This window comes from Camelus ferus, chromosome 5 (assembly GCF_009834535.1).
Source record: "Camelus ferus isolate YT-003-E chromosome 5, BCGSAC_Cfer_1.0, whole genome shotgun sequence".
Lineage (NCBI taxonomy): Eukaryota > Metazoa > Chordata > Mammalia > Artiodactyla > Camelidae > Camelus > Camelus ferus.
This window is the reverse complement of record NC_045700.1, coordinates 64,451,931-64,464,717: the sequence shown is the minus strand read 5'-3', so window position 1 is coordinate 64,464,717 and position 12,787 is coordinate 64,451,931. Positions and strand designations below refer to the sequence as shown.

The 12,787-nt window shown below is 34.6% G+C and overlaps 1 protein-coding gene across 1 annotated transcript in view; it reads left to right on the top strand.

Annotated features, from left to right (window-relative positions):
- MAP2 (microtubule associated protein 2) overlaps positions 1 to 12,787 on the top strand; it is a 137,033-nt gene that overhangs the window by 71,752 nt on the left and 52,494 nt on the right. The window contains 1 exon segment of the mRNA XM_032479968.1: positions 5,374 to 5,388. Within this exon segment, the coding sequence (XP_032335859.1) occupies positions 5,374 to 5,388 (15 nt within the window).

Below are 12,787 nucleotides of genomic sequence, written 5' to 3'. Positions count from 1 at the left end.
GTACATTTGTGGGAAAGACTATGTTAGAAAGGAACATTGAAACCAAAAAGGCAAACAGAAAAACAATGAACAGAGGCTAGATTCAAAGGAAAACTATAAAACTGTTGACTAGGACAGAAAGGAATTAAGTAGGAACTCTGAAATGCTATAGTTGAAAGCAGTGTCGTGGAAGGATACAGCAGATGGCTTCATGTATTCTGAAAATGAATGTGAAGTTTCAGTGTGAAGAAAATATATCTTTGACTTAAGATAGCAGTAAGACATCTGATTAGAAGTATTTTCTTGATGATGGAAATAACTGAACTGGGAAGAATATGAAAAATCAGGATAAATGACCTTTCTAAGGACGTCTATAGTCTAACAGCTAAGACATACATACACGGATATTGAACAACTTTTCATGCTCGTTCTTGCAAAATTGAGCCCAGTGTAATATTTGTTGGCCTCGATAGAAAATGAACTGAAATATCCTGCAAAGAGAAATGTACAATGCACATTCTTGTTGATCCTCTGGCTATAATGTAAGGATTGCCTCACTTCTGTAGGTCAGGAGCACACATAAATTTCCTTTCTGACAAATGGAAAAACTGAATCTTAAAGCAAATGGATGTTCTAAGTCATAGACTTAATTATTACCTCTTTCTTAAGGAAAATGCCAGTATTGTCTTGGAGAGATGTTACCCTGTTTTTGAAGGTCAACCTGAATAAAATATCACCAATGTCCTTTTATTCTCTACGTCATCTTTAAGTCTATAAAATGACTTGAAAATGATGAGTTCTTAGGTAGTAAACAGCATTTCCTGGTTGAATAACGGGAATATTTATTCATTAACTTTAGGAAAAAAAGTTTCAATTTCAATTAGATATATTTATCTAGGTTTGTTATTTAAAAAAAAGATAAGAGCTTTTCTTTTTGACATATTAAAACGAAAGATTCTCCCATTTACATTTTCTAATTCTAATCATTAATTATTTCATTATTTAAAAGACTTTATTCATCTCCAAGGAGAAAATAATAAAATAAAATAACAAGGAAAACAATAAAAACAACTCCAATTACTTTTATAAGCAATTTTTAAAACGAATCAATTCATTGGATACTTTTTCTTCCTGTTGCATTTTACATGTTACTATCCTTTATCTCAAAGCCCAAGTTTATTTTTCTCTTCCTTTAAAAATTAGGTATCAGTTGTTTTTCTGATTAGGTCGAAAAACCGAGATTTGTGACTAAAGCGTTGAAAAGATTGGAATAAACCAGCTCTCTTGCGAGCTTTTACCAGAACACAAAAGCTATATAGGGAAACCTACCTTTTCTCAAAAAAATTACACTTACTTAGCCTAAGTCACAAAGCATCTAAGATAGTTCCTCTAGGCCAGTTCTTACCTAATTCTTATGTCTTGATTGTAATAAAAAAAGAAACAGAATTGAGTTCGAAGCAAGTACACATGTCACTTTCCAGAGTCACATTCCAGGAAGTGAAGTTCAGTTGGGATAATAGTGATCTTTGTCCTCACGGAAATATCTGCCATCAGCCTAAGAAAAATTTAGTACTTGAAATGCATTGTGGGCCATCTTGAACTTGCACATACGATCTGAATGCAACATTGAAAACACTGCCCAGGAACTTGGCTGTTTTGGTGACACAGGTTTCCTTTTTAGCTGGATTTCATTGTTTACAGGTGAATTGAAGCTACTCTAGCTGATAATTCAGCATCTTAGGCCTGGAATCACCAGAGAAGGTTAATTTAATTTTTTTTTAAGTGAAGGAATAAAAACCTCCCAAATTACGTTCAATTTTTTAAAGTAAATTTTAAAAGAAAGAGCATTACTTTAATTCTAACTAGAAATGCTTGAATCTCCTGTGCTTAAGTAATGGTGTTTCAATTTTCCCTACGTTCTCTGATGCAACTGGATTTGAAAAAACTTATAAATACAAAATGCTTTTTCTTCACTAGGTCTGTAGAAAAATAAAAATTACCAAATATGCTTGCTAGAAAATATTTTGAAAAATCTATCTGATTAAAATGTTGAGATGTTTCTTTTATTTTATTCTATAAAATTTTGAGTACAGTGCTTCAACTAATAGAATGATTATATTAAAACTTTAAAACTGTACTTTTCTTCCTATGGCTTTTGATCACCTTGTTACTGTCAAACCAAATCATTCTCACCTTTCTGTTTCATGTTGCATTTCAGAATTATCCAAAAAAAAGTCGGGGGGAGCAGAAACCACAAAGTTCCCTGGTTTTATAAGAGTTTTTCCTTTACAGCAAACTTCTCTTTAGGAAAACAGACCCAAATACAAGCTTAAATAAAACATTTTTGAAAGGTGGAGGATCTCTGTAAAAGTTGGGAAGGAGTGATTGATAAACTAGTAGGGGGATGATAATGAATCACGAAAACCAAGCTATTTTCATTCATATTCTTAGAACCAAAAATTGGTCACCTCTTCATGATCAAGGCTACTATGTATGAAATATTGAAATTGTAAGTTCATTTTGAAGAAAAAAAGATAAAAGTCCTGACTTAGAAATGTTCTTTAAGTGTCAGGAAGAAAATAATATCTATTTTCATAGTAAATTGATTTTTCATTGCCATATTTTACTAAGAAAAATACAGGACCTTTTTATGAAACTTGATTTTCCATACCATCAGGAAACCCCATATATCTCTTCCATAGGATTGTGTTTTTCATGCCAAATGAAACTGTGTTTTTGAGCATAGTATAGCATATGATTATGGTAACGTCTGCCTATTGGGGAGGCTAAATAATGAAGTAAATAGAACTTGCCTTGAGCACCTTTCCATTTGCTTCCTGAATCCTGGTTCTTTGTTTTCTTCAGGTTGTCAGCAGTCATCCAGCAGATACCTCATATGTTCAGGATCTGCAACCCCACTGCAAAGCCTAATTGCCTTTCCCCATGTCAGCCTGCCTACCCAGATAGCATCCATTCCTGCATTTTTTTTCCAGCTTTGCTGCTCCATCAAAATTGATCTACCTTTCTCTTTCTGCTGAGCTCCTGCAATAGAACAATCAGAGCTATTGCCATAATGAGTTACAGTTTTAAACTTCCTAAATATCATTTGCTTTCTGCTATAAAGCTTCAGTGTCTTCAAATAAAGAATGGGTACTTTGACAGATTTAAGTATGATATAGATGGCACTCACAATTTGCAGTTATGTCTTGAGGTGTGCTTGGTAACAACGAAACCCAGTACACAGAGAAGAGACATAGACTGAAATAAGTAAATAGCACTGAAGTAAAATCATTAATGTAAAATTTTATTTCAGCAAATCCCTAAGGGGTATTTTCTAAAATAGGATTTGTGTGTTATTTGCAAATTTCTGAAGATAAGAAATTACTTGCCCTTTTTTGTCTTAACATAATGAACACCTATTGTATCCCATGATTAGAGAGAAATTCATTTAATAGTATTTTCCATGGGATGGATTAATCAATCCAGAAAATAAAAGAAATTTTTATTTTAGCATAATTTTTGGCATAAAGAAATTTTAAAATTCTATTAAAGTCTTTGCTTTTTGCTAATCATAATAGCACCAAAGACAAATATAACATTGGACTTAACACTTATTTTCTTACTTAAAAAAATTATTTTCTTACTTTCAAAATCTCTTGATTTTGCTACTTAGAGACCCTGGGAAAAAAAGTCTTTAACTATTGGTAATTTTACTTCTTTAGACTTTTTATTTAACAAACATTATTAAAGGACAAAAGGAGGATGGCTCAAAATTATCTTTCTTCTTTATTTTTTGTTTTGTTTTCTTTTTCACCATAGCATTTTAGTTGTCAGAATTTCATGATGTAATTAATTCCATTGTACTTTACCCACAGGATAATTGAAACATGGTTCTCAGGTTATGTATATTTAGTTATAATTTGAAAAGTATAAAGAATTACCATGTGCACTTAGCGACATAGTCTGTCAAGTCTTTCAGGACTGATATAAAGAGAATATTTGCAGACAGTATTTTATATAGCTCCAAAGGCTAAAAAAATAAATAAATAAAACAGGCAGTTGTAGAAGATGGAGAATCACTTATTTAAAACATTTACAGTTCCTGAGAGACTTGCTAAGAAGAAAGCACACAGGCGGCTGTTGTATGTATGTTGCTATTTGCACATTCATTCTTAGAACCACATCAGGCCTGGAGGTTTAAGCAAACTGTACTTACACAAAAGTCATGTTGGTCTGTCTGTTTGTTGATTGAGTGTACCCTGTGATGTATTGTGAACAAAGTGATTTTCCCATCACCTGGTTCCTAAATTCCATATGCTTCCAGGTCAGGAGGCCTCCAGAGATTGACTTAAGTCATCATGCTGGGGATGAGTTAGAACTACCAAACCAAAGGCAGCTAAGCTGGTGATTTTTACTATTTTATTGTAACAGTTTTTCCTGGATTAACTATGTAAGTTTATAGAGGTAAATAGTAAAGACTTTCCCTGGTGTCTAGAGCACTTATACTTTAAAAATTCACTCCAATAATTTTTTTTTTTTTTATAATCCAGAGCTTTTTCTCATCTTTCCATCATATCCTCTAGGTTTTCGTAGGTTTTCCTAGGTTTTACAACTATAGAAGCAGTGATTTGCCCATGTGAAATCTTAGACTCGCACCCGGTACCCAAGTCCTTTGAGGTACCCAAATACTGATGAAACTTTTGACGACATTGAGAGACCTTTACGTGCTTGAATGCTGACACGTGCACACATTCACACACACACCCATGCACACTTGTGTGCACTAGTGGTGTTCTACACACACACTACGTTTTGTATTATTTATCTCACAGTTACTCTAAGGATGAATTTATTCAGGCTTTCTTAGTTTTATTGATACTTTCATCTTTTCATTAATGTTATTAATAATGCTCATGCTACATTCCTTTGACTGTGTGTTCAAGACTTAATGCAGAAAATAATCCAATTTCTCACAAGTCTACAAGGAATAGTTCAGTGGTAATGGTTTTGACAAAATGCAAAACTGAGCATTTCAAAGCTCTAAAAGCATTATCAATTCCCTCAGTGCATTAATTATCGTATTCAATTCATTCATATTAAAGCAATTTGAAAATTTCAGAGGGACAAATTCCCCAAGAAATTTTTCTCAAATTGAGATCAATAAAATATTACATGATTTAATTAGTAAATGTTTATTATATGGGCTACAAGCAACAATATAAATATGCACACATGATTACACTGAGATCCCCCAGCACCACCAACAGCATAGACTTTTAACTAGAATATGTAAGTATAAAGCTAGACTGTATTTATTTGCTCACTATATTTCTTCTGCTTAAATGTTCTTCAAATTTTCTTTCTTCCTATTTCCTGCTGGACCCTTAAAATTAGAAGCAAAATTATCCAGTAAGTACTATTTCTGATCTGTACTTTGCTTTTCTAATTACTTTTGATTCCATACTATAATACCCTTAACCTGCAGTAAACCATCCTTTCACTAAAACCGTCTTAATTTACTACGCCTTCCCCCTTGACTAAATTTAAACGTTAGGCCGATTCTGTTCAAGTTCTGAAAACTTCATCTGAGTAAGTTAAATTGTCAGTCTAAACAAGATTGTGGATTTAAACACATGGGCTGAAACAGGAAAAAATGGAGAGAGAGGGAACATTCTCCTATAATCACAGGCTGTACTCCCAGTACTAGCCCAACCAGGTCGCAGATGCACTTCAGAAGAGGACCATATAAGTGACTGTGGATAAATCAGCTAAAATCTATGGCCATTACTAAAAAAAATCTTACAAAAAACAAATAACATGTCCGGCAAGGAGATTGCCGCACTTTCAAGCACAATTTAAATGTAGGAATACCATATCTTCTTCATCATTGTATCTCCCATAGTGACTAAGCAAAATTCCATCCTCTGTAGTGGGTGCAGTATAAATTCTCTTAAATTTAAGTACCAGTCAGAACCAAACCTTGTGCAATCATGATTCTGCATCTTAAAATGCATTTATCTCCATAGACTACCTTTACTGCAAAGGCATTTCTCCCCATAAATTAAATAGATCCTAATTTTAATCAGTAAATCTTTAAAAGAAATCTTTGGAAGACGAAGCTGGTAGGCAGAGATCTACAGCTGCAGTGTTGGCCAAGGTGACCCTTTGGGATCAATCGGAGTCTGACGAAGGAGGGATATGCCAGTGCTGGTCTCTAATTAGTGCTGAGGTGCCAGGGAAACTAAACGCAACAACAACAACAAAATACAATCTGCTCTTTTAGTTTCCTTCATCACCACTTGATTATAGGAAATAGCTTCAGAGAGACCATTTACTCTCCAGATTAAGCACGGAGTAGGAGCAAAGAGCTTTCCTTCTTTCCCTGTTTCTGTGAATGTATCCAGGGTGTTTGTTTAGCAGAGTGCTTCTAACACAGTGCTTTCCTTGTTGACTAGCTTCCATCAGCAGTAGCAATTAGCACCGGTTTCCTAGGCAACCATTCTGTACCCTACTGAGAAAAACGCTTTCTTGACAGGAGCACTCTGTCTAAAACTGTTTTGTTTTCCTTTTTTCACAAGCATACGGTAGGCTTACTTGTCATTTCTTTTAACACGGCACTATTACGCCCATTATTCTTAAAAGCAAAAACACTTACTGGCTTTTGGATCCCATGTGGTTGAATTCATTGTCTGCGGCTCTTACTTCTCTCTTAAACAACCTGAAAGAAATCAACAAAAATATGTTCTCAGGCATATGCCTACTTGCTGGGATTCTTTTGTTCACAGTCTGATTGGTGAGCCTGTGCAGGTTCAAGTAATCACAGCTGGTCCTGATGAAAACCCAAAAGGTACACATTCAAAATCAGACTTCTGTGTACACCAACGATGTCGTATGTTGCTCAGAACCAAGATGGTATTGTCAGGGCCACTGAGAAAGTTTCAACTCCATTGTTTTTTGTTATAAATTAACCAAACAATATTGATTGATTAATACAGCAAAATAACACAACTAAAAATACACGCTAAAACAAGGCCTGAGACTGTCAACAAAATTTTAAGTGGTAAAATACTGTGAACAGAGGAGCGTAGTGGTGGTGCGGCATGAATCACATCACTGGAAAAAACCAGAGAGCTGCAACCCAACTGTAAATGCTGAATAGTATGGTACACGGATAGAGTGAAATGCACTGTAGCATAGTAGTCCGAATAAGAAGTGGCAGGAGACTGATACACTGTCTCTTAGGCAGTGACCCAAAATTGAGGCAAGGAGGTACTCGCTGGGAAAAGTGACAGAATAGTCCCAATGTATGACAAAAACTCTCAGCTCTTTACAAATGATGATAGTAGACTTGATGATAACAAGACAGTAAGAGTGATTAAAAGTGATATATAATTTAAATAAGCACTTGAGATTATATATATATATATATATTTCAGTTAATTGTCACAACACACTGAAAGATGAATGGTACTGCTGTTCCCCTTTACACATAGGGTGGGCATCTGAAGGTTAGAGAGATTGTCATTTACTTGTAGCTAAGAGATAAAGGGAATTTGATTCCAGGTTTTCTGACACCAGAACTTACTATGATATAAAATATTTGTGCTACACTGATACAAATCAAAGTGATATCCAAATGGGACAGGACGTTGCCTTTATCTATTATTTTGCCAATTTTCCAACCTGAAAAATGTGTTACTATGTGAAATAGATGATATTGACAGGAAATACAGGTGCCTAGTGTAACAGCTTGTTCAGTAACCTTGGATCACAGGTTTATTCATTATTTGGGAGAGTGTATGTAGCTTAGCATGATATCTTTGGGGTATTATCAAGTAGGTTTCTGTGGATGAGAGAGTATCTCAATTAGTTTCTTATACCTGTTTACTCCGATTGGTGGTATATGTTTCCACCAACATTTCCCCAATAACAAGAAAAAGACCTTGTTTCTTTCCAGAATTCAATTCAATCTAGTGAAGATTACTTTGATCTTCTTATGAATACTGATCCTATCTCTGTCACCCAGAATACATTTATCAGACAGACTTCACTTCTTACCTTTAGATGTTTCTCTGTATAGTGATGACATGATGTCACTACAGAAATTTAAAAAGTATTATTCATTATACTTATTCTGCTCTGTTCCCTGGGTTGGATCTTTAAATCTCTTATTTTTATCAGCCTCTAATCAATAACATTATTTAGAGATTATAAGATTAATTTGTTTTAAAGAAGTTGCTTTTAATGTTTTCACTCTGATTTACAGGCAGATCATTTATCAGATTAATTCCAAGTTGCCATTCATTTCATTTAGGCATGACATGACTTACAGCCACACCATGAGATATTTTTGTATTTCTTATAGAAACTGTCTCATTACCATAACAACACGGCTGATAAAATAATACCAAGTTAATATTCAAACACTGATCATAAGTATTCTCACTGAAATGTGAAATCCTTACATTAACAAAGTAGAATAAAATACATATTTCACACACTCCTTAACTAAGACAATTTCTAACATAGACTAAAAACGTCCACTTCCAGAAATTTTAAGTGTTCAAAAGACAGATAATTGGGCCTTTCAAAATTTCAGATTATAGTAAGAAGTGTCATATTTTCAGCTGTGAAGATCAGTGTTACCTTTCAGTAAGTATAATGAATCATACTTTTTCAATTTCTATGTAATTTATATTCATCTTTATTCTTCTGAACAGCTAAGTCTTATTCAGAATTTTATTCATGTTATGTTTGGAATAAAAAATAAACTAGATTAGAAAGTAGGAAAGGGGTAAGGAGATAGAAAAAGTAAGCAATGAAAAATTAAAATGCAGTCTAACTTCTTGTCTCAAAAAGAATGTTTCACGTTGCTAATTGTTCTCAGCAGTAGATGGGGGCCATTGTGCCTTTAGGAGTATTGTCTAGGAGACAGCCCTAAATTGGGACTTACTGGCAGGAATCTAGAGCAGATGGTAGCCCAGGGCCTCCAGAGCCAGGGGAGCGGGTATGAAGCCAGAGAATAAATAACAACATCCCTCTAGCTTTGTCTAGAAAAAAACAAAACAAAACAAAAAAAGACCACTGCCCTCGGCCATCAACATCGATGCTCACAGATTAACCATATTATCCGATATTCATCATAGGGCTAGCCTAGTTGGATGGGACCCTTCCTGCATATTTGTGTTGCTCTTTCTTTAAAGTAGGGATGTGTGGCTAGGAGAAAATAAACACATCTTGGTGAAGAACCTTTTGGATGTCTTTTTATTTTAGTTGCTTGATGTGCCAGGCCTGTTACGTATTTTTATACTTGAGTCCCCACAACAACTTGTGAGATGGTTACCATTGTTATTTTCATCTTATGGTCAAGGAATTGGAACTCAATGAGTTTGAGTAATTTTCTTAGTATGAAGTAACTAGGAACTAGAAATGCTGGAGTTTTTAGCCCCATTTCTCTGAATTAAAGTTCATGCGACTTCCTCTAATGTCCACTATAAAAGACAGTAATCCCCTAGATAGGTAGAAAGATATAATGGATGGATGGATGGAGGCATTTAATAAATACTTGTGGAATGAATAGATTATATATATAATATTATATAGCTAATTATATATAGTATAATTATATGTATAACACATACACAGTGTACCTTTTATGTTATCATTTTTATAGGTCTGATTTTGTGACTGTCTTCCTTTGCCTTTTGTATGTGTTTGACACATTTACCATTAATCTTCCCTGAACTTTACCTGAACTCTGAGTGAATTTGCTCCCTTTCCAGGAGCCAGGCTACAAGAGTGAAGCTTACTCTGGAGCTCTGCTGATTAGGCCTTCATTGGGAAAAGGCCATCCTTCGCAGGGGAAGCTGTCCTCTCTGCGTTGATGACAGCCCTTACTTAGAGGAAGATTTTTAATTGACTAGACCAATTGAAATCCCCCAGAACAATCCTATACTCATGTTTTCCTAAATTCACTGTAAAATTAATATTTAAAAATATGTTACTTCCTGTTTTTAAAGTTTTAACAATATTATTTTTCCCCAGAAATGGAAGATAATGTGTCATGAACTTGGAACCCACACAGCCTGTTCGATTATCCTAAAGGAGCATTTCTTATGATCTGTTAAAATCTTTTAAAGAAAAAAAAATTGGTCAATTCTCCCAAGATTAGGCTAAATTATTTTCTTAACTAGTTTTGATTAGATGCATACAAATATAAAATCAACTTAGTCAACTATGAAACTCAAACACATTTATAAGTTAATGTTCTCTGAAACAACAAAAGCAATAAAATTCAAATATCCTGGTACTTCCTATCTAAAATTGGTACAACTAAGTTATCACTTACAAGTCTGTGGTACCAGCGGATACAGTCTATTTTATTTAGGTTAAACATGTCCTTACTGCCTGGAGACAAGTAATGATTCAATTTTCTCTTCACTTATCTCTGTTTTAGAATATTTTGAAAGTTTGTACAGTGCATAATGTCCTTTGACCTACATCCTGTGTGAATACATCTTTTACTGTGTTAAGTTCACCTCTGTTCTATTTAGCCAACAACATGTAAACTGATTCTCCATGATGTCAAAATTATTCTAAATACATTCTCAAACAAAGACTGAAATAACGTAGTAGAGTTGTAATTTGCTCACATAAACCAGGAGATACTTGTAATATTTTGGGGATTATTTTCTCAATTTAATCAAATTTAATTTATGTTAACTACTCTCAGACCCTGGAAAATTAATCAATAGGTACAGAAGAATCTGGGACCCACATTTAAGAAAGACTGTTCTAAAATGCATCAAAAACTTAAACAAGAATATAGTAAATGACATAAATGGGGGGGTGCTTAAGTTAGTAAATACAGTAACAAGCAGGGATTATTTCTGAATTTGTGTAAGTATCATGAACAAGCCTTTCATGTTCATTATTCATCCTTTCAAAATGTTCTGTTAAGCATCCAGCCTGGGTAAAGAGCAATGAGAGAATCTTTGAGAATTATAACAATGACAGAGAGAGAGTCCTAGACTTGAGAAACTTTACATAGTAGAGGAGATAAGGCTTGTGTGCCAGCACAGTTGCGCACAAGATGTACCTGTGAGGTGCTATGGAGAGGTGCCAGATTTCACATACACGCATGCTGACAGAGATGTGCAGGAGTGACCCAGAAGGTACAGCGGTTCTAGGTGTGCCCCAGTTTCTGCAGTGCTTGCTCCACCTCTCCGTTACACCCAGTTTTCCATAAAACACCTAGCTTCTAAAAGTTCTAAAAATCACTCTACTGATTTTTAAATATCTGAGTTTCATTGAAAATGAATATATGCACGTGGCAATTCTCAGAACCTAATTCTTTTTATAATAATATCGTTCAGTGATGTAGACATCTAATAGCTGTCTCAAAGTGGACTTAATTTTCTGTAGCCCTTTTTGCAATATTCTTTCCCATTGAAAATGTCACTGTGGGAGACGAGCCTTTCAGAGACTGTTCAGAGAAGCCCTACCCAGCAGCCTGGCTTCATGAAAACACCCAGCCCTGTCTCCCGCTCTGCCCTGTCTCCCGCTCTGCCCTGTCTTCCGCTCTGCGCCCCCCTCACTAGCGTGGTAGTTAGTATTCCTTACAGTGCTTTGGGGATCATTACTGTTACTTATGTACCTGGAATAACTGTGAAAACTTCTGCTCAAACACAAAAATGGAACAAAAATGCTAATAAATCAGTACTGTCCCTTAGAAATAAAACATCTTCTTGAGGTAAATTATCTATTACAGTATCTAACTTGGTCTACAAGATATATAGGTAGGTAGGAAGGTAAGTAGGTAGGTAGCTAGGTAGGTAGATAGGTAGATAGATAGATATATTGCTCAGTCGTGGTCAATCACTTGTTACGTAGTCTCAAAATATAATCAGGAAGAGCAATAGTGCAGGTTAGATAGACAAATAGACAAGCATGTCTGAGAGTATGTTTCCTTGGTTCTTACCTTTAAAAGAGTTCGTATATTTCCATTGATCATTCACACGTGACTGTTAGAGAATTTTCTGCTTATTTTCCCATTATTCCTTCTGTTCTTCTGCTTAGGAGAAAGAATAGCATAATAGTTAGGAAACCTGTGTGCTAATAAATAATGTCAGTTGCCTCCATCAGCTGTGTGAACTGCAGCAAATCTCAAAACTATACCCAGCCTTTATTTCCTCATCTACAAAATGAGAGGATTTAGACAAAATCTTCTCTGAAAGCTATTTTAGCTCTAAAATTGTGTGATGCTATAAATTAAATTGTATAGGATAAGACATCCTTTTAGGGGTGAACTGAATCATTACTATTTGATATTGTAATTATCCCATACATTTTTGCAGGAGTTGAAAACAAAATCCTTCCTAGTTTAAACTAAATTAAGAATGCAAAGTGTATTGTCTTAAAAATTGCTTTATGAAAAATACTTGGTATATAAGTATATGAAGAGAATTTGCTGGAGCCTTGCTTAGAAATTAAAGCTTTTTCAGAAATTTTAATTAGCCTATCAGTACTTGCTCTCTGGATACTTGAAGTTTGAATTAGGGCTCCAGCTTCTTAAAATTGTACTTCAAACGTGAAAGAAATATTAAATCACATTTAGTTTAGTTTCAGTATCTAAAGCATTTGTTTTTTAAATTCTGTGTTTATTTTGCTTAACTCTCAGAATGCCAGCTCCTTTTCTCTCTCTTTTTTGTGGTGGGGTGTATGTATGTGTTTTATCTGCCGCTTAAATTCTATTGTACTTTTGGAGGGGGGAAGACAGTAAAAATGAAATTCTAACTGATTATATTGT